The sequence below is a fragment of the Mus musculus genome, chromosome 12, assembly GCF_000001635.26.
Source record: "Mus musculus strain C57BL/6J chromosome 12, GRCm38.p6 C57BL/6J".
NCBI classification, from domain to species: Eukaryota; Metazoa; Chordata; class Mammalia; order Rodentia; family Muridae; genus Mus; species Mus musculus.
In genome coordinates this window covers 99847521-99870731 of record NC_000078.6, presented here as the reverse complement: position 1 = coordinate 99870731, position 23211 = coordinate 99847521, and the positions used below count along the sequence as shown (strand labels likewise).

Genomic DNA, 23211 nt, shown 5'->3' with positions numbered 1-23211 from the left:
TATCATGGTGTGACTCTAACCAAGCAAGTGAAAGATTTGTATGACAAGAACTTCAAGTCTCTGAAAAAGAAATAAAAGATCTCCCATGCTCATGGATTAGCATGATTAACATTTTAAAAAAATGGCTACCTTATCAAAAGCAATCTACAGATTCATTGCGATGCCTATCAAAATTCCAACTCAATTCTTCACAGAGAACGAAAGAGCATTTTTTTTTCTGTTTTAATTAGTGAATCGATAAAACCAAGATGCTTGCCCACATAGTTGGGCGGTAGATGGGATTACCAATCTCCTGAATGACAGAGGTGATGCCACGGTTACTTATAGGATAATTAGAATATATAACTTTATGCCAACAGTTTAGCAACTTAGATTAAGTCACTAGATTCTTGAAGGACAGAAGCTACTAGAAACCTAAGAAGAAAGAGATGGTGAGCCCAGTTCCATTTCTATGAAAGAAATTGAATTTTTAGTGAAAACCCTGTAAAGAAAGCTCTAGGCCAGATGGTTTCAGTGATGAGCTCTATCAGGTATCAAAGGAAGAGTAATGAGAAGTACTGGGATTTGCCGTCTCTGCTGTCTTCCTTCTAAGCATTTATTAAATCATAGTCATATTTGTTTGAGTATTTGGTGTCCACTTTTATGTGTTGTGAAACTTTACCCTTATAAATTTTGAAAATGTGAAGAAAAACAAGTAGGCATTTTCTGCACACACCTGTAGCATCTAGTGAGTAATACATTTTTATCCAGTCGCTTAGATTTGTTTGCAATTGCAAGCCTTATTCTTGCAAACCTTGTATAAGTATCAGCCCCGCAGACACCATTCCTGCTGGAGAGACTACTGAAACTCACTGCCAACCTGGGCTCTTTCCTCAGTCGCTGCTTCACTGACCAAGCCTAAACTGTTCTTTACTGATTGTTTATGATATTAGGGATTGGACGCAGAGTCTCTGTCATCCTGGTCAAGTACTTACTAGTGAGCTATATCCCTAGGTTTCCAATACCATCTTTGTATTGCAGGGAACATAGTGCTATGACATTTTTAAATTGTTACATATATGTTAAGATACTGTATGATATGGTAAAATATCTTTCTTTTAAGATATGTTTTATGTGTATGGATATATTGCTTGCACATATGAAGGTACATTGTATGAATGCCTGGGACCTGTGGAGTCAGAAGAGGGGTTTGGATCCCCTGAAGCTGGTGTTACAGATGGTTGTTGTTGGGTTTTATAAAAAGAAGAGAGAGAGACAGGATATGTTTTATGGAGTGAGTATGGTGAGGGGGTGCCTCTGCAGGCCCATGCTGAGGCATCCCTTCCTCCTAAGGTACTAGCCATACAATGGATTTAGGGCATGGGAAAGGGAGTTGAGAAAGGGAGAGAGGGAGAGAGGGAGAGAGGGAGAGAGGGGGGGAGGGGAGGGGAGAAAGAGAAAGGGAGGGAGAGGGAGAGGGAGGAGGGAGGAGGGAGGAGGGAGGAGGGAGGAGGGAGAGGGAGGAGAGGGAGAGGGAGAGGGAGAGGGAGAGGGAGGAGAGGAGGGGCAAGGCCTGCCAGGAACATGGAAAGAGAGTGGGGAGGAGGATGAGGAGAGGGAGAAAAGGGTCAAGGAGAGAGGAGAGTCAAAGAGACTAAGAGAGAAAGGATGCAGCCAACAGCTCCCTTTTATAGTAAGCCAGGCCCACCTGTCTGTTGCCAGGTAACTGCTGGGTGGAGCCTAGAAGGAATGCTTACTACTGTGTACCACCATTTGGGTGCTGGGAGCTAAACCCAGGTCTTATGCATGAACAGCTACTCTTACACAGAGCACTCTCAAGTGCTATTATAAAATATCTTTATGGTGATTAGATAGGAAACACACTTATATACTCATAGTTTTTAATTTATGCACGTGTGTCTGCTTTTCTTATGTGCACCATGTGTGTGCAGGTGCTTACAAAGGACAGAAGAAGGCGCTGGGTTCTCTGGAACTTGAGTTACAGGCATGCATTAGCTGCCCAGTGTAGGAGATGGGGACCAAAGTGCTTTTAACAACTGAACTGTCAGCCCATTTTATGCTTTAACACACAGACTTAGATACCCTGTATGAAGAATGGCTTTTAGAACAATAATTTCAGACGAATGGGTGTTTTACATAATTCCTACCTTAATATAACTTCCCTAGGCTTTTAATGTCCTGCTGAAAATTTTCACACTTTCAAAATATTCAAAATATTGTTTCTTTGATGTTTAATTAATTGTATTGTCTTGGTGAGACCTTTCCTACATTGTCCCCCTTAGGGTTTTGGTGTTTTTATTCCAGTGTACAAGGAGTTCTGTCTTTTAGCAGCAGGCCTTGCTGCTTCCTTAGTGCTGATTGACTTTCTCTGTTCCAAGAGTCCTTGATAATCAGTGGACTGACTATTCCACCAAGACCAGGCTCTTCCCTCATGCATTATTTTTATATGGTATTTGTCTTTGTGACCCTTCTGGTATGTTAAGTATGACTGGCTGAAAGCAACTGAACAGTCATTATTTGCATAGGTCTCTTTCTTATGTATGTTTTCTGATTTTGAATTAAGGATCTGACTTCATGAAGAATTTTTTAATTAACTAATTTATTTTTCTACATTCCATACTTTATTCTCACCTCATCCACCCTCCAACTGTTCCACATCCCATACCTCCTCCCCACCCACCTGTCTCCACGTGGATATCCCCACATGACCTCTAAACTCCCTTTGTCATAGGATTTCACCCTGGGGTCAAAAGTGGCGTGTGTACTGAAGGATAACCTCCGGCAGAAGGCTTCCTGTCTTCCAGAGAAGTTTCCTGTGTGTGTGAGTGTTCTGCAGTAAAGTCAGGGCCACTCTACAGTATGCCGTCTGCACTCGTCTGTACTCTCCCTTATTTCAGTTCGCTTAGTTCTGATGTCCAAGAAAGGTTTGACTTGTGGCCGAAGATAGCTTGTGACCATGAGCTCCCCGTTCTTGATGGCTTTCTAGTGGTTGAGCGTCGCCTTCACTCAGAGCGAGTGCCTGACATCATCAGAAGTCAGGCGCTCGCTCTAAGTCAGAATTGGAGCTGCGTGTTAATTCGCAGGTGCAAGTCTTCTACCCTCAGTGCGTTGGCGTGGCTTCTCCTATGCCTGAGTCTGTGCATGGTGAAGACTGCCCTATTCTGGTGCCTTTTCTCAGATTCGTTATGGCCAAAGGGTTGCCCCAGCTACAGAAGTGTTTCAGAACTGAAAACAGACTCAGGGCTAACTTTGACAGTGTGTTTGGGGACTTACTCCAGGAGTCATTTTCTTGCGTTTAATATCAAAGAAAGATTCTCCCAGCCATCTCTCAACCGGATCATTAGGATGCTTCTTTCTATAATTTAATTTTAAAGTATTCCAAAATGTTACTAAGAAAATTGGACATCTGAGAAATTCAGGTGGATATCAGAGGAAGGATTAGTTTGCAAAGTTGAGATCAAATGTAGGTGCTTAGTATCTTATTCCAAAAATTACCCGTGCAGACCTGCACTCGTCTCTAAATTTCTAGTATCTTCTTTCTCCCAGTTTGAGATCAATATCGAATTATCTTTCTGAGAGCATCTCTTTCTTCAGGATTAAAGGAATAGATTTATATAACTAGGGCACCGACTCTCTCCATCCGGCTTCAGTTTGTGTTTACTTGCCTGGCAAAACTCGAGGCTACAAACATCCAAGAGAAACAGTTAAGTAGCTATCCCACAAGAAATTACCATTGAATTCTGCTGCTAACACGAATCTTTTCTAATAGAACTGCCAATCCTAAACCAATTTCACACCATCGGCTCCTTTCCTTCCCAATAGATCATAAGGGTCGCATTTACCACATGGCATTTTTCTTGAAGGAAATGGATTATATACAGATGAAAAGTCTTCAAAGATGTTGTCTCTCTTCATAATGTGTTTTTCACATATTTCTTTTACAACTATGAGTCTTTTGCCTGCATGTATGTGTGTGCCTGTGGGTGGTAGTGAGCCACCATGTGGGTAATGAGAACTGACCCTGGGTCCTCTGCAGGACCAGCAAGGGCCATTAACCACTGAAGCATCTCCAGTCTCTCTCCAAGTGATTTTGACATTGAAGGAGTTAAGTGTTAGTCTTAGTTTCCTGGAATGTACCAATTTTGGTAATCCATTTTCCAAAGTTCTTTTGGTATTTGTGTTTGGGAATTCTCATTCTGCTACCCATAGTTTGTTGTTGTTGTTGTTGTTTTGCTTGTTTGTTTTTTAAAGACAGAGTCTCATGCTAGCCCAGGCTAGCACTTCAAACTTTGTGCATAGTTAAGGATGACCCTGAACTCTTGATCCTTCTTCCTGTACCTCCCAAGTATTGGCATTACAGACCCTTATCACCATACCTGGCTTCATAGCTCTTTTTCAAAAGAAGGTCATGGCAGATGTCTATGCAGGGTTCTTTGGCTTTAGAGCTTGCAGATGAGGTCTAGATACATGCCCTGGGTTTCCCTGCCTCAGCAGCAACTAAGTAAGGGCAGAGTTCTAAGGATGTGCTTCGCTTCTAGTTGGGGACAGTACCTGAATGCCCGGGTCCTATTTTCCAAGGGCTTGTTCAGAGTCCTCTTGGAAGATGGGTCATGTCTGTTAGAAGTTCCTCGTGAAAATTAAGAAAAATTCAAGGTTGAACCAAAGCTATTTAAAAGTAGGTATAGGATAGCTGGGAGGAAAGTTCATACTGGGGAAATTCAGGGGCTGGGGGATTCTCACGTGAGGAGCAAAAAGGTACTACTGACATTTTTACTTTTGACACCCAGTAAGCAAGTGGGTATAAGTAACAGCCATCTCGGGCAGCCGAGACAAAGGACATGGAGAAAACAAAGTCAGGCCGTGTAGTTAAGTGACAGATCTCCAGTGAGACTGATGCCGGTATACAGGCTTCCTCACTCAGAGGACTTAGTTCACAGCTTTTCTCAGCACACTGGTGAAAGAAATTGGCAAGTGGAAGAGACCTAGAAACACCCACCTGTTCCCTATTCTAACATGGGGAGACTGATACGGAAGAGAAGAGAACAGAACAGAACCTCTCATTTGTACAACTCTTTATAAGAGACGTTTGTATGTGCGACATCATCTATGACTTCATAGACAATAATTTCAGGTATCATTTCTTGAACAGTTATATGCAGATCTGTGCTGAGCATTACGTAGTAGCTATATAATCAACTTTATGATCTTATCAAAGCTCCCCCTTTGAGAAGTGAAAAATATGAAGCCTAAAGAAGTTAAGTCATTTACACAGAATGCCACAGCTGGCTAGTAAGGAGCGGACCAGTGCCATCTGCCCTGCAGCCTTGCTCTCATTGCCATTGATTTTCAATAGTGCCGTGGATCATGTTTATGATTACAGCAGGACCAAGTCTGGTGTTCACTGCCCTAAGGAACACAACGAGTTGAAATCGGGAACGGTGTCAGTTTACAAATGGCAAATCAACAGGTTCTCTATCAGTAGTCGCGGGTTTCAGAGTTTGTTCTGAATCCCAGCATCCAGAGCAGATAGAAAAAAAAGTGGAATGGTCAGTGCGCACACAGTCAAAACCTTGTAGGCAGGCCAACCCCAGGCCTGGGAGAGGTCTTGCATGCTGTCTTATCGGAGAGAGGCTGCTGGATGGATAGCCCAGTCCATAGACCGGTGAGTGCACACAGCAGTGAGTTTCATGGTTGTCCCTTAGTTTCTACAGTGTAGGTTCATGTCAGCATAGCTCTATGAAAGTCAAAGACTGTCTTGCCTGAATACAGGACTCCCAGATGATCTGTACCATTGCAGGATAAACAAGTATAAATTGCATAAATAGCAGCATATAAATTTTATGGTGCTCTTGCTCACTGTATGTTAAGTAAACACTACAGATAAGAACCCAGTGTTCCTCTGAGTCCTCCTTCACACAGTTATCTTCATTTTTATCCCAGTTCTTTTTATAGAATATGGTCCAGGGAGGAGGATATGGAGGCATGGGAGGGACAAAGAATTCTGCTTTTGTTTGATGACTGAGACATTTATTTTCTTAGATCATGGCCTCTTTAATTTTTTTTTTATTTTTTATTTTTTTACTTTCATACTTATCCAAGAAAAAGCTTTCCTGGAAGTTAATTTTAACCTTCAGATTTGAATGATGGGAAAATCAAAGGGATTGATTCATCGTCATGGTAATTATGGGCTGTTTGACTCAGTCATGCTATTCAATGTAAGTTCAATTGAAAAATAATTTGTAGATGATTAGGTTAATGGTCAGTTGGCTTATGCGCCTTGTCTATTACTGTCTTGTCTGATTTGCTAGCTGAGTAAATACAATATTTTTCTAAATTTAAATTTCCATATGCTAGTCTTTTAGGCCCTGTGCTTGTGTGTCTCTTGAGCCTTCAGGCTCCTAGTTGAGAACAAAGGTCAAGGTGTAACTGAAGTCTTTTGCATGTCACTTAGCTTTTTAGTTCTTTCTCTCAGCAGGAAGCTGCATAGAGACTAAAGCTGCTGCATCTTGACATCCTAATCCAAAGACCAGTTGAGTCGCCTACATATATGCATTCATAAGTTTATTTCATCCTTCATTTCGAGAACGGCATATATGCTTCAGTGTAGGGACAGGAGGGGATTAGGAGACAGTGACCCAAGGAAATTTTTGTTTGCAAATATACGTTCCACTACGGAAGTCACAGGAAAGATGTATTACCACTTCTTTTGTGGCTGGATGTTGTGCTAATACGCTAGGCAGAACTCTTAAGAAGATAGAAGCTTCCTTCCGGGAAGCAGACGTTGTAGGTGGGTAAGATTTGGGTAAGGGGTGGAACCAAGAAGAGAATGCAGTAAATGAATGTAGAGAGTTGCCAGGGGCTCTCCTCCAGCTCTGTGGATCCCTTCGCTCTGCTAGGCATAATTTGGCGTATATCTTAGTTAGGGTTTTACTGCTGTGAACAGACACCATGACCAAGGCAAGCCTTATAAAAACAACATTTAATTGGGGCTGGCTTACAGGTTCAGAGGTTCAGTCCATTATCATCAAGGTGGGAGCATGGCAGTATCCAGGCAGGCATGGGGAAGGCAGAGCTGAGAGTTCTATGTCTTCATCCAAAGGCTGCTAGTGGAAGACTGACTTCCAGGCAACTGGGGTGAAAGTCTTAAGCCCACACCCACAGAGGCACACCTACTCCAACCAGGTCACACCAATTCCAACAAGGCCACACCTCCAAATGGTGCCACTCGCTGGTCCAAGAATACACAAACCATCACAGCGTCGATTCAGACTTGCCCTCCATTCACTCCACTACCCTAAAGCCCAAGGTATCATCACGGCTGTGCTGAGGTGCTAATCACTGCCACTCTAAGGCTGGCCGTGGAGACGGCATGTTAGGCTGTCTGCTCTCTAAGGCCTTCTCCTGCACACTCTCAGACTCTTCCCCTATGGCATTTCCTCTTAGATCTCTGTCTCTCTCCTTGTAGCAACTCTGTCCCAACGCACACTCTCCTCTTAGATCTGGATAGCCCAATCTTTCATGCCTCCAGCTATTAAGAAAGTATCCTTCTCAAACCAGAATTCCTTGGAGTCCTGCTCCCTCCCGCACCATAAGAAGTATAGTGTGTGATTGGAGATGGCCCCTGTCCATCCACATTCACTGATCTCACGGAGCTGAGCACTGGAAAGGTGGTTAAGGGCCAGTGTGCCGAGAAGGTGGAGGCTTTAACTTGCTGAGTAAGGCAGGACTTGGCACTGTTAACACCAAGACCTTAGATGCATTATGGTCAGGAGATGTGTGTAATGAAAAGGTAATGACTCCTGTCTGTGTTCATAGGAATAAGATGTCTATTCTGCTGCAACCTGTTTTTACCTCGTCTCCTTCCCAGTGACAGAGAAAAGCTCCGTTTCTTGTGACATAGACCCTGTTCTCGTTATTCCACTTCTCTGCAGGCAGGTGGAAGGACGCGTCAGTCCTCTGCATGTCCCTGTGCTCTGACAGCCCAGCATGTTGATGTCACCTGTCACTTTGCTTTCTGGACGTACAGTCCTTTTATACAAACACATTATACCCCCAATCATGGCCTCTAAAACTCAGAGTCTGAATTTTATTCCTCAGACTAGAGAAGGCTTACATTATCCCTTTTTTTGTTAAAGGCCACTTCATCCTTTTAAGCCCTTGGTTTTAGGCATTTCGGTCCTTGGGAAAATGAATGTATGGTAGAGTGAGCATGAACCTTGCTTTCTTTGCTAACCCTGGGACCAGCCTTACAGTCAGGTAACCCGGCATTCTTACTGTTTTCTCCTTCGCTGTCCCTGGGTTTATTGCCGTTTCTAATTTGAGCTCCCTATGATAGCCAGACACCAGACTGCTTCATTTTCAAGAGGATTTCTCTGCATACACTGACCCTGAAGCTTAGAACTGTGAACCACAAAAAGATATACATAATGGAACTTTCAAAGAAAAAAAAATGTTGATAGTTTTATTCGATTTTTTTGAATACTTATTCACCCCTGTGGTGAAAGCTGATTACCCTCCTAGGAAGCAGCTTTTCACAAAGTAGGGGGGAAAAATCACCTTTTCAGTCTCTTTCTATATGGCATATCTGTATCACACATATTAAGTAGTTTGGGAAGCAAAAATAAATACATATCTTCATTATAGAACATGAAAAGCGTTCTTTTTTTTTTTTCCTGAGGATAGATAACAAAACGGAAGGACGTATTTTCCAGTTGTGTAGAAAATGCCCAGACTTACATTATCAGGAAGGATTTGTAAAAAGCATTGGAGTTTATGATGGTCTGGATCGTAAATGTTCTTCAAAGACTGTGTATTGACAGCTGGGTCGCCAACCTGTGACACTCCTGGGTGGGGGTCGGGGTGGTGCTTTAAAAGGTAGGGCCCAGTCCAAGGAAATTAGCTGTGTCCTTGAAGGGGACACTGGGGCACTTGTGTCTCCTTTTTATATATCTGACACTGTCAAAGGGACAGTTTCTCCCATCCTGGACTCCAGCCATGGTGACAGGACCCAGGGGTCACTGACTGAGCTCTCTGAAACCAGAGGCAAAGAGCAGCTCTGCCTCTCCTGGATTCTTTGCCTTTTATTTTTCACCATGGCAGGAAGCTGACAGTAGCTAAGCCGTGAGCCTCAGGCTGGCGGGCGTCCTGTGAGGCCACTCCCAGCGACACTCTGAACAGGGGAATGTGGGCACTGGCTTGTTATTTAAAAAGTCTGCAGAACACCGGTAAAGACCAGGTACACTGACAGATTGCCCACACCTCTGTAAGACCTGTTAGTGAACACAACTAAACAGCCAGACCCTATAATTGGTGGTGCCACTGGTGGTGTGGCCCTGATTTGCAACTCCAGTGGCGTGTATGTAGGTAACTATAAGTGGAGCAGTGTACACAGAGAACTCAACATTGTGTTTCAATTTAGAATTTTCTAGAATACACTCGTTAGCTCCCAGGCAGACACAGATAATGCATTGGATATGAGATTTGGCCTAAATGGAATTTTTGAGAGTCTGTGAAGCAGTAATTTCGGTTTGACTCTTGTGACAGCAGGTGGAGCTAGAAGTAAGAATTCTATTTCTAGGCCATTTAAAAGGCAGCAAAATCTGCAACCCTTACATCAGTGTATTTGTTGCAAAGCTTTAGAATAGTAAATTATTAAGTATTAGCTTTGGAGAGCAATTGTGGTATTGCAGAAGGAAAGCCGTGCTAAATGAAAATGTAGTCTCCAGAAAAAGGGCTTGTGTTTGGTTGTGTGTGGCCCTGGTAGACAACCTGAGGGCATGCTGTGGACCATGTATTTACATGGTTTAATGTGTACCCAGTGCCTCTGATCTCCACTGAGCTGAAAATATGAGGTATATGACTCTGGGGGAAAATAGTATGAAAAAACATGATTATTCATAATAGAGTTATTTGTGTTATTAGATTGTTTTTTTTTTCATTTAAGTGGTAGCAAACATACAATTTAAATATTTTTCCTATTTTAAAAAAACCTAAAGAACATTTGTTTTCTATACTATGATGACCTGCATACTGTATAACTCCAAGTGTGGATGTGTTATCTGAATATGTAATTAAACCGACAACAGCATTCATATGCTCCCTTTTCTTATGCATCACCCATTGAACCATACAGCTACACTCTGCCTCGCATCTCTCTGAGTGAGCTGCCATGATCAGAGCAGATCTTAGCCATTGCTTTCCTTCTCACCGAATGCTTTTTTTTTTTCCCCTAAAGCAATGGTTTATTTTACTGGCTCTGTAAATGAAAAGTAATTTGCTTTTTGCCATTACTTTTTGGAGTTAAAGATGATTCAAAACACACACACCTTAAATTTTTTTATTATTTATTTATGTTTATATCCTGACCAGAGTTTCCCCTCCCTTCTCTCCTCTCAGTATCCCCCTCCCTCATCCACTCCTCCTCCATTTCCCTTCAGAAAGGGGCAGGCCCTCACGGTTATCAGCAGCCATGGCATATGAAGTTGTAGTAAGACTAGGCACCTCCGCTCCTGTCAAGACTGGGTGGGGCAGTAGGAGGAAAGGGGCCCAAAGGCAGGCAACAAAGTCAGAGACAGCCCCTGCTCCCATTGTTAGGAGTCCCACAAGAACACCAAGCTACACAACTTTAACTTATATACAGAGGGCCTTGGTCAGTCCCATGCAGGCTCCATGGTAGGTAGGTCTTCTCTGTAAGCCCCTCTGAGCTCAGGAGAGTTGATTTTGTTGACTTTCTTGTAGTATCTTTCCTCCCTTGCTTCCGCAGGATTCCCTAAGCTCTGCCTAATGTTTGGCTGCGGATCTCTGCATCTGTTTCCATCAGTTGCTGGGTGAAGACTCTGATGACAACTGGGCAAGATGCCAGTCTCTGAGAATTGTTGTTCTTGTTCTTGTTCTTGTGCTCCTCCACCTCCTCCTCCTCCTCCTCCTCCTCTTCTTTCTCCTCTTTCTTCCTCTCCTCTCCCCCTTCCCCCCCCCCTTTTTGCCAGGCATGATTGGTTCTAGCTTAGGTCTCTGAGCTATCCAGCCATGGGTCCTTGCCCTCTAGGCAATGCCAGGGGTGGTCTCCCTCTCACGTCATAGGTCTCAAGCTGGACCAGTCATTGGCTGGCCACTCCCACAAGTTCTGTGTCACCTTTAGCCCAGCACATCTTGTAGGCAGGACAAATTGTAGGTCAAAGGTTTTGTGGCTGGGTTGGTGTCCTAATCTCTCCACTGGAAGTCTTGCCTGGTTCTAGGAATTGGCCAGTTCAGGTTCTATATCCCCCATTGCTAGCTAGGGTCACCCTCATAGATTCCCAGGAGTTTTTATTGCCCAAGTTTTCTAGCTTTTCTAATAGATGCTTCCCTGATTCCAGTTGTCTCTCCCAGGACTCTCTCCTTCATCCTTCCCCCACCTGAGCCCTTCTGCTCCCACCCCCACTCTCCCATTCAGACCCCACCCTCCCACCATCCACCCACAGTGTCTATTCTTTCTCCCTTTCACAGTGAGATTCAAGTGACCCCCTTGAGCCCTTCTTGTTCCTTAACTTCTCTGGGTCTGTGAATTGAAGCATAATTATCTTTTACTGCTAATATCCACTTAAAAGTGACTATATGCCATGGTTGGTTTTCTTTTTAGGTCTGGGTTACATCACTCTGTGATTTTTTTCTATTTCCATATATTTGCCTTAAATTTTCATGATGTCATTGTTTTTAATTAATACTCCATTATGTAAATATACCACATTTTCGCTATCCATTCTTCAGTTGAGGGACATCTGCGTTGTTTCTAGTTTCTGGCTATTATGAATAAAGCCGCTATGAACATAGGTGAGCAAGTGTCCATGTGGTATTGTGAAACATCTTTTGGGTATATGCCCAGGAGTGGTACAGCAGGGTTTTGAGTTAGATCAATTCCTTCTTTTCTGAGAAACCACCGTATTGATTTCCAAAGTGGCTGTATACGTTTGCCATCCTCTCAGCAATGGAGAAGTGTTCCCCTTCAGCAGCATAAGTTGACCTTGCATAACACATATCTTAATGTTGTTTTTTTTTGTTTTGTTTTGCTGAAAATTAGAAATGATATCTCCATGTTCATTCTTATTAATTCATTACATGTTACCCAGCACGCATGTAATGAATGCCTGTTCTACACAGGCATGATGCTGAATGCTGGGAATGAATGTTTGAACAGCACACAGTCCTTTTCCCTAGATCTGTTGCCTAGACATGTATTCAGACCCCTGCCAAAGAGCCCAATCCATTCCCTGACTGTGTTGTGACCTCTGGGTTGCTGGTCGCAGTAAAAGAGACTCAACTGAGACACATCAGGGAACCTTTAAAGTAAAGGCAATGCGTCCGTTGTGTCTGGAAGGAGATGTGTAATAAAAACTCACTAGGAGAAGTAAGGCAAGAGGTGCTCTCAGGCGGTGTGGTTATAAGGGCCAGGGCACCAGGTGCTTGGAGCCTGTGGAGGCAGGAAGTGCCAGGATGTGTGTTAGAGGGGCTGGAGAGTGGGCTGGCGCAGGGTGCTGAGAGATCTTACAGAATGCACATCACCCGGGAATAAATTACTCAGGAGTATCAGCAACTCTAGATGTGATTTAATTTATTAGCTTTTGGAGTTCATGAAACTAAAAGTTATGGATATGATCTTTGGGAACATGCATGGTTAGACTTCAATTTCAACCTCAGCTAGCCTTTTAAAATATGTTCTCTGGTCCCAGGGTGATTAGATGCGAATAGAGCTGCGTCAATCTCTGTCCTTAGCAACTGCAGGAAAAAAAAATACTACTGCATATGCTAATTTAGTGCAGCACAGTCTGCTCCCTGCATCCGAAGGTGCTGCACTGCAGCTAACCACGGTATTTGGACAAAAGTCACAACTGAACTGAATATATGTGGAGTTGTTTTTTCTTCATCGTTGTTGACTAAACAATGCAGCCCAATTACATACAGAGCAGTTATGGTACATTAGCCATTACAAGTGGTCTGGAGGCCATTTGAAGTTTACAGGACAGTTGTGTAGGGATACATACAAACACTGTATCATTTCATATAAGGGATTTTGGCATCCTCCATATTTGATATCTGATCGGGGATCCTGAAACCTCCATCTTTCATGGACACCAACAGACGTGGATGGCTGTTATTTATTGACTCGCTGCCCGCCATTATTGCTGGTAGATAATGGGAGATACCTTCTGCCTAGAAGCCTAAGGCCAGCTGCCTCCTGGTCCTTTTTCCTCTTAGCTGGCTCCAATGTGTAGCACAGTCAGCCCATCTAAACCACAGCACTTTCTCTGTCCTCTGGCCCTACCCTTCCCAGAGGCATCCTCATCCCCTTACCCCCTCAGACCACCTAGCACTGGACCCAGAACCTCTGTGTTCTGTCTGACACCTCACCTGTCTCATCTGTTGTGTTCTAGAGCATGGCCTCCCACCTCTATCCCCTCTGCTGCCACCACCCACGGAGCGCTTGCCTCCTACCCTGTCTCTCCTTTTACATTGTTGCTTTTATTCCCAGTCCTTCTTCACAACAGCCATACCCTGAAATACATTTCCAAGTTCTAGATCAGATCATACTACTGGCTAAGGAAAACCTTTTCCTGACTTGCTATTTCAGCTTCAGTAAAGCTCTTGTTTCTTACTGCGGTCTCAGAGGACTGAGAGTTCAGGCCCCTTGTCCCTCACCAGTCATTGTGTTGTGTTTCTTCCTCTCACTCTGAACCTATTCTAGTTGCATGGCCTCCTTTCCCTTCCTACCCCATGGCCTTGGCATGTGTTGTCCACTGCCCGGATTTCTCGTCTTCTCATCCTGTAGCTACTTTTAGTATTTTCATGGTTTAGTTTTTAGCTGAACTATCTCTTCCTGTAAGAGCCCCCTCATCCCGTCTATACTATAAGGGCTCCTGGGTCCTTTGTTCACAACCTTCCATCCCCATCATTGAGTGAGCCACAGTTTTCAGGGATGTGTGCACTTGCAGTCAAACACATAATGGCCTCCTTCCCTAGCATACTGTTCCCTTGGAACTTGAATCACGTTCTTTTTCACCTTCTACCTCCAGCATTTTTCACAATGGCTGGCCCATAGTGGGTTCTTAAAATGTGGATAATAATCATTTAAAAGCATAAAACTACATAGATCATTTTAAAAGCCTCCAAGTCATTAATCTCACAAAAATGAAATTAAGAAAATTGTTTTAACATTGTAAACACTTGAAGCTATTTTAGGAAAGACACGGTTTAATATCATTAGTTACATCGCCCAAAAAATAGTTACACATACTTGTTAGATAGTTTGGGACTATTTTTAAAACAAGGAAGATCGTGCAGTACGCAGATTAACTGCTCTTTCTATATATTTCAGGCTCGGTTCACTAAAATGTCTAAATTCTTGGCTCTGCTCCTTAAACCTGCTACAAAGATCACATTAGAATTCATTTTAATAGACATTGTAAGCACAGTGCCCAATCTCATATCATCATGCTGGGCTCTTTTATTACGAGAGTGGCGGGAAGCTGCGCCCGAGGCTGCTGAACACGTTGTGGGGTGTATCCAGGGCTGGGGATGGCGCCAGCTCCATTGTTTATGTAATATTCTCTCCACCTTCGTCTGTGGCATACAATTGGTATTGACTTTTGAGAAACTACTTCTCTGACCCTATCTCCCAGTTGGGGGAAAAAAACCTGCTGAAATGACATCTGGCCAGGAAAAGCCAAAGGTATTAAAGCAGCGTAGGGGAAGGAAAATTATGTGACTTTCTTCAATAAGCGCTACCATGCCTGTCATTTGGATCCAGTAGAGGGAGAGTGTTAAACTTTCTCAAGGTCATGGTTTCCCCGTCCCTTCAGAAGCTCAGTGGGCCTGCGTGTCTCTGGTTGTCACTGTTGATTGCTAGGGTTGGGCCCGCTTCAAATGTAGCACAACACGATGCCTTTTTTCCTGTATTTAGGAGTAAATGCCCTCTGTGAAAGATAAAACTCAGATGACTTGTAATATTTAAGTCTGTTTAAGTCTGGCTTACTTTTTCCTGAAGAGAAATAGTCATAGTCATCTATGGCAGGAAAAAAAAAGTTGTTTTTTTTTTGTTTTTTTTCTCCCACAACTTCTAGGTGTTTCACTTGAGGGGTTTTTGAGTGCCGTAAAGAGAAAGAAGGAAGCGCGACTCTATCGGAATGAGATAAGGCAGATCTTCACAGCTTTCGACGTGCACTGTAAGTGTCTCTAAAGTGTTTTCATGTAAGAATTGCTACTGAGGAACTGTGAATGGGAATTTATCACAATGAACTAAATGTGCAGTACAGTTGGCAGATTATACTACACTCATTGGCAGTGACCGCAGGTGTTGCTGAGGAGCCTTTCCTACTTTGGGATACTAAGTTTCTGTCGTATACCCTGGATGCAATATTTACATTTGTATAACTGGATTGTGTACTGTACCTGTGTGCTTGCCTGTTGTTCCCATGCTGTAATGGTGATCGCCAAAGGACTGGCCTTGCCGGGACATAAGCCACAAGCCACCCATGGATGTGTGAGAGACACTTCTGCCACTCTCACTGTGACTCATACGTGACTGGAACGATCATTTTCCACAGTAGGTATGACTTCCAAGATTCATGCACTGGTGATCGTTATAATTTCCCTCTAAATATTAATATATCACAGCTCTAATGCCAAGCCAGAAAACAGGGAGTTTGGAAGACAGGGAGTTTTGGCAGAGCACAAAGACTCGAAGCCTAGTGCATCACGTCTATGCAGTCATTTCCCTAGGACTTAGAGACTCAGACGGTGTACGGCTAGCAGTGGTCTTCCAGCTTACCCAGCACTGCATCAAAGGGTAGGGCGTCACCACCACAGTCTGACGTTCTTCCAGGGAGATGTGCTCACTGGGGGTACAATGTGAGATCTATGTAAGATCAACCGTAAACTACTGCTTTTCCCCTTCCTTTTAATAAAATACTAAAATTTAGCTTCCCATGACTATCATGGTTGAAGTCATAGTTCTCAGGCTTTATAGGCATGCTAATGTTTCATATTTTATTTCCATATAGATCGTGGATTTTTAACTCTAGAAGATTTCAAGAGGGCGTTTAGTCGAGTGGCTCCCAAGCTACCAGCGAGGACAGTGCTGGAGGTGTTCAGGTACAGATGCTAAGACCGCTGCATCCGGCCTCTTGTGTATCCCATTTGCTCTCGAAGAATTGGAGTTTAACAGGGAGCCTGCTCTATGTTGATTTTTCACCTTTGGACATTTCCTCTTACACCGTAGTGTTATGGATCAGGAGAGAAATCCATAGTCTGTTAGCTGGGAGTCTAGATCCTCCCTTGGACAGGGGCTTGTAAGGAGAGGTGCAGGAGAGCTTGTGAGTTTATGTGTCACGAAAAAGCCTTTTGATACTTGACACAGTCTGCATTTATCAGCAAGGCGACACGTGGTTTTCAAGTTGGGGAGAAGAGCTGGAGGTTGTTACCTCAGGCACAATGGAGGCTCCTCCTTCATTCACTTCCTATGCTGCTGCCACCAGTTGTGGATTACACGTTAAGTGCATCTTAAGATTGCGTTATGTAGTCCAAGTGGCCTGAGGGCAGTTTGTGCTAGGAACCTGCAGGTTATAATGTTAGTAGCCAGCACAAGCCCATGCAGCCCTCTCCTCTGGTCCCCACACATGCAGCCCTCTCCTCTGGTCCCCGCACACACAGCCCTCTCCTCTGGTCCCCGCACATGCAGCCCTCTCCTCTGGTCTCTAGCTGAGCCCATCCTCAGCTGTCACCAGGTATATTAATTCGGTTTTAATCACTAGCAACATCTAGAAAAATCTAAATACTGACAGAGCACAAAAGATATATGTATATTTCTCTACAGTAAACGTAGGAAAGCCAGGCCTGAATGATGACGTCATAGTTGAGGGACCCAGGCTCTCCTTTTCTCATTCCTCTGGCAGCTTTAACTGCTGGCTGCTGCTTCCAGCAGGATGGCTGTTTCTATTGCGCCTGGATACCAGTGTTAGGTGGAAAGAGCACAGAAACCCAACTTTGCTTTTGAGGTTACATCCCAGTGAGCAACTCTTAGGTTCTCCTGCTTGTATCTCAGGGGAGAAAGGGAGGGGCTTCGGACAACCCTGTGCCCACTTAATAGAGGCTCTGATAGTGAAGCAGAGAGAGAGGGAATGGATAGGGGGACATCTGGCACGTATCCGCTTTTGGGAGAAAAGTAATTGAATGGAGTCTGGCCGGAAGCCAGCTCTGCTCAATGGAAATTATCAAGCAGGTTATTTGAATAAGGATTGTGCGCATTATCATTAACAGTGACATATATGAAATTCACTTGCTGCCTCGCTCACAGGCAAGCCATTGAGCAAGCTATTGAAGGAGAGCATGTATCCTGATGCATACAAAGGGCTACAGGAGAATGTTAGGTGGTTTTGTAAAAGCAAGTTTTAAATGTATATTAGCATCTGTTTATGTGCTTCGTGCGTGTTGTGACAAGTGGCGAATCTCAATATAGTTCTACCTTACAGTGATAGATTCTGAGAGGAATTAAAACTTGGCATTTACTTCCCTTCCTATTAAGAAACAAAGGAGTTGCCCAGATTTTCTGACCTTTAAGTGTCTGTTACATGGTTAGAGTAGACGATGCCTTGTAGAGATTTTTGGAGACTTTTTTTTTTTTTTTTTTTTGGAACTGGGCCTTAAGCCCAGGTTCTTGCATGCTACACGAGTGCCCTGTCATTGAGTTATGTCCCCAGCCCACCTCGTAGTTTTCATTTTAGGCAGGACCTCACCAGTCGCCCACACTGGCCTGAAACTCATTCTGAGTGTAAATTTGTGTTATCTTGCCTCAGCCATCCGAGTAGCTGGGATTAACAGATCTGTACCACCAGGTTGGACTTGGAAAAACTATGACAGAGACAGTGCATAACCCTCAGTGAAGAGAGTAATGGCTTCCAGTCCAAACTCCACCCTACCACCTTGTAGAGAGCACTTTGAAAATGTGTAAATATGGCTTCGTTTTACAAAATCATGTGGGTTGCCTGTTTAAACTCTTTGTATGCGTGTGTGCTATGTTGGAAAATGGAATGTCTTGACCTGGCTAAAAATATCTTGCAAGTTTTAGTAGTTTTAGTTTTTTTAAGTATAACTGTGTATGGGCAAGGGATATTTGAGGTCCTACCCTCTTCCTGAGGAGCTGTTGACAGTGAACGGATGGCAGCTGGGGGAGTGAATGGCAGTTGTCTTCAGGAGCGTGGTCACTGGTACTTAACGCCACACCCATGCACATGTGGGCATCCTTGGACTCAGTGGGCCATTAAAAAAAGTCAGGGATTCTGACAGGAGCGTGTTAGGAGGCAAAAGGATTCCAGAGGGCATGGAGCAGGATAAGGGAAGAGGGTAGGGACTGAAGACAATCAAAATACATTGTATCCATGTATAAAATTGTCGCTGGGCAGCAGTGGTGGCACACACCTTTAATCCCAGCACTTGGGAGGCAGAGGCAGGTGGATTTCTGAGTTGGAGGCCAGCCTGGTCTAGAGAGTGAGTTCCAGGACAGCCAGGGCTACACAGAGAAACCCTGTCTCGAAAAACCTAAATAAATAAATAAATAAATAAATAAATAAATAAATAAATAGTCAAAGGGTACATTAAAATTCATTTTTGTATAATAAATTCCAAAATGTAGTACATTTTCAAAACCTATCTATGATATCAGGAAAGATAGATACTTATTTCTGGGTTCTAGTCAGCTATAGCAAAACAATATTAATTAAACAAATTAGAAACCAGCTTTTCATTATCAGAGGACGGAACTAAAAGCAGAGAGTATCAGGGCCATGATCACCTGGTCTCATTTAGAGCCGCATAATTTTCTGAGGTATCTATGACGGCTCTTAAAACCAGGCCTCAAAACAAATTGAACCTTAAATTGCTCAGTCAGAAAAGATTAAGTCAAGATGTTCCAAAATAATAAAGTAAATTAAAATCACATTATTATTAAATGTTATGAAAGATTTCTAGTGATAATGTGATTATTTGCCATTAATAGTAAAAGCTACATGTTAAATTACTTAGCTATTTTATATTTTATAATTACATAATATATTAATATAATAGTGCATGTGCATATACGCTGTAAATGCGTGTATTTCCATTGTGGCTTATGTGCTACCAAATCGTGTGCTGTTTACTAGTGTTGTATGCCCAAGACAACTTGGAGATCATAATATACAACCAAAAGAAGGCATTTTAGTTGGTCGCATATGTCTTGCTTAAATCCATTGTATTGGGCTGGAGAAAGGCTCAGCAGTTAAGATAATCTGCTGTCTTTGCAGAGACAGCACACACACTGGGTGACTCCATTCCTGTGACTTCCATTCCGTCTGACGCTCTCTTGGCTTCCAAGGGAACCTGAACACAGGTGCACATATACAGAAAGAGGAAATCTTTTCAAAATTAGTATATTATATTAACATCATACTCTATAAACTAGAAAGAAAAGAATATAAACATAAACAATTATTGAACTCAAAAGAGAAAGAAAAATACTTCCTCTTTGTGCAGATTGAAATAAGCCAAAGTAGAGCTATCTGACACACAGTCAGCGTCCCTGTGCTGGTGGTATGAGTGTTTTTCAGTCACAGGAAAATAAAAAAGCACTGCTGGGGCTCTTCATGATGACGTACGCTGCTGTGATGACGTGCGCTGCTGTGAGGTGTCCAGGGCTAGGCTTGCTTTTCAAGAGGCCAGAGAAGATGGAGGAATTCCAGCAGGACAAGAGTTCCTTGTGTCTTGAGGGTCTAGGGGGAAACTGGATCTTTCAATCTAATGACTGCCAGGTTCTTCCAGAGAAATGTCTAGAGAGCAAAAGTAGTCAGCTTCAGAGGTGACCACCCTAGTTACGTTCTCAGTGTATAAACCAAGTCAGACTCACAGAGAATCAGTTATAAGACCAAGTACACAAAGAGCAAAGCCAAAACCCTCTGAGACCCGATGCAGCAGAGATAGTTTACCTTCCAACTTGATAAGAATGTCGGCATGTTCATAATTAGTTCAGAATGCCACAGGAACAAAATAAGATATTTTTATAATACTGGTGAATAGTTGGCCATTTTGTTGATGTTTTTAGTGGTTATATTATAACTGAAAGCAATTTGGTTTTCAATATATGTATTTATTTCTAAAATTCGTGTTCTGGCTGCTCTGTAGCCATTGCCTCTTCCTTTACTGTCTTGTTAGTCCTACAGTTAGGTGAATTCAAAGCTCGTCTCTGACTCATGTTCTATACGTTTGCTTCTAAGAATCGCAAAAACCATGTTTCCAATTACCTTTTATGTTCAGCAGTTGGAACATTGTACTTGAATAAAATTATATAATGAGTCAATGCTAAAATTTCTTAGTCAACTTTTTTTTCTATGAAATTCTGGTTTGTTTATGTTGAAAGTCCTTTTTAAAGTTTTTTTTTTGATATTAAATTATTTGTAGGCATGTGCGTTTGTGTGAGGGTTTGTGCATGTAAGTGTAGTTGCCTATGGAGGCCAAAAGAGGGCATTAGATTCCCTGGAACAGGAGTTAGAGTTGTGAAATCGTCTCACCATGCTTTCTAGTATGTTTCCTGTAATGTCTGTCTCCATGTGTGACCTGGCCATGTGTGACCTGGCCATGTGTGACCTGGCCATGTGTGACCTGGCCATGTGTGACCTGGCCATGTGTGACCTGGCCATGTGTGACCTGGCCATTGTGGCTTTCCTTGTCTGATTTGCTTGTGGCTTTGCCTTCTGTTTCTTTGTTGAGCTATACCAACTGATACTTCCTGTCCTTTCGTTACTTTGCTGTATTCTTGCTTTATAATATCTCCTCTATGCCATTTATGTGTGTTTTCAATCTCATTGTAGAGATGCAATTGCTTTATCGGGGAAACAATAATTTTGGAGACTTTATTACTAGGCAGAATATGGTGTCACTCACCCATAATATCAGCTTTTGAGAGATGAGCAACACAGGAGGCTCAAGAGTTCGAGGCCTGACTCAGCCAGATAAGTTCTAGCCCCGCCTGAACCACATGAAACCCTGTTTCAAAACAAAAAAATGAGGAAAGAGGAAAGAAAGCGAGAGAGTGAGTGAGCGAGAGAGAGAGGAGAGAGAGAGCGAGAGCGAGCGAGAGAGAGAGCGCTTTCAGTATTTGAAACTCAGAACTTTCACCTTAGATTTGTAGCCATGCTTAGTGAGCTTGTGTATGGAAGGCACTGACTGAGGCTATAAGCAAGATACTGCTGCATTCAGAAGTTTAGTCAACTCTTTTTCTTGACTTCCCCCACGTAGTGATCAGAACAAGCATCATGTTTCCTCTTTAACACTAATGGAACCTATTGCAAACTTCATAGTGTTGTCTTTTTATGTTCAAAAAAAATCTTTTGTGAGTCGACTGAGAACAGTTAGAACTCTTTAACCTGGCCCTCCAACATCTGGCTTCCTTTCTAACATCTGGTTCCTTCTCAGGCTTGTCTTGAACGCCTGTCTCCCTTGGCTTGACGTTTGTGCTGTCGACTGTGTGATGTGCGCTCTCACTGCATTGCTTTCCTGGCCTAGCACGGCCTTGCCCTGCTGTCCAGATTTGAACTCTCTTCTCTAGTACTGCTAGTCGACCCTGCTTATTCCTGCATTGAACAGATGAGTCTCGTTTCTTTAAACTTGGATAGGATTTATTGTTATCCATTAATCAGTTTTGTGCCGAACAAAAATGCAGTGTTTATGATTATCCCCATAACATACTTCAAGCTCCTTGAGTTTATGGACAAATCTCCCACCGTCTTTGCTCACTAGCAAGTTGCCTTCTGCACTGTGGTTAATAAATGATTGCTGGTCCATTTGTCACTAATTTGAATCACCCAGTGACAGTAAAAATGCTCATTTATAGCTTTCTTCGTGGCTTATTTCTCACAAACTAGGAGGGAGTTCTGTAAACTTAAGAGCAGACCCTGATGGCCACATGTGGCTTTCTGTCTTCTCTTCTTGCATGTAATTTTCATGAATTAATCTCTTGACTGCCTCTCTGCTTTACTGGGGCTGGGTGAGTTAGTTTATGGTTTAGCCTCAGCTATCATCAGGGAGTGGACATCTTTCCTTGCATGTATATATGTTTATTTCACCCCGTTTGGGCCTGTCTCCATCTTATCGTGAGCACTGGTATTTCTACATTCCCACCACCTGAGCACTGGCAAAGAGCTCTGACAAACCTACTCTGCTTCCCAGGTTTTAAACAGAAAGTGCCCATGCCAACGGCCAGAGCCTTAACCAGGCTCCTGAGTGCAGAGCTGGATTGCTACAGAGCAGTCAACAGCGGAAACACTGAGCCACCTTGTGCCCTCCGGCAGTGTATGGAGACATCAAGTTATAAGGAATATCTCTCATGTAAGAACCTTCTTCTTCATATTACTTGGAGGAAGTTCAAAGTACTTAGTCCCTCTTTTGAGAGGTATTAAAGATTGGTTGAAAATAAGAACATCATGACTTATTAAATAATACGTGATCAATGTCTGAGTGTTGGTAGGAGGTTGGAGTGTAGGAATGCAATTTTAAAAGGGGTGATGTATATACTTGGCAAAAAAAATATATATATGGCTCATGTCACAGCTGTAATAGATGGAAAGGTTGTCTTGAGCTGGGGTAAACGAGCCAACAGACTCTTCTGTTTTCCTGGGTGAGGAGTCTTTCAGCATCGATGGACCTAAAGGACAGACCTTGTGTTCTTCAGATCATTTGCAACTCTTGAAGTCTTATCCCTCGCTGTGTTCTTTGGCTGCCCCCATGCCCTTGAGCAAACAATGTTATGTATAATTTTCTTGAACCATCTCTGTCTGGTACAGTTATTTTCCTGCCTTTACTTTGTATATTGGAGTGTGACTTGAGTATAGTCATGTGACCTTCATAAGATCAGAGTTCTTATAGTCGGTGTCTACTCTGGTGAGTGTGGTTGTTCATCTTTAACTATTTGTTTGCTTCTGTATAGGAAAATATAAAAAGACTTGAAGTCATTTCTCATTATTCATAGCCATACATAGGCAGAGGTCACTAGCTAGATTTGTGTGTTCTGCCCAAACAGGTAGATTCGTGAAATACCATGCCATACCACATATATATACATGTGTGTGTATATAGATATATACATATATGTGTATGTATATATGTATATATATATATATTATTATTATTATATATTAATCAGAATTGAAAAATATA

The 23211-nt window shown here is 42.8% G+C and overlaps 1 protein-coding gene across 10 annotated transcripts in view; it reads left to right on the top strand.

Annotated features, from left to right (window-relative positions):
• Efcab11 (EF-hand calcium binding domain 11) overlaps positions 1 to 23211 on the top strand; it is a 192248-nt gene that overhangs the window by 13711 nt on the left and 155326 nt on the right. For 7 of the 10 annotated variants that reach the window (XM_011244216.3, XM_030246983.1, XM_006516383.4 and 4 more), the window contains 2 exons: positions 15093 to 15194; positions 16032 to 16122. In XM_011244216.3, the coding sequence (XP_011242518.1) occupies positions 15093 to 15194; positions 16032 to 16122 (193 nt within the window). The other 3 variants (XM_011244217.3, XM_011244215.3, XM_006516385.4) reach the window with 2 other exon arrangements.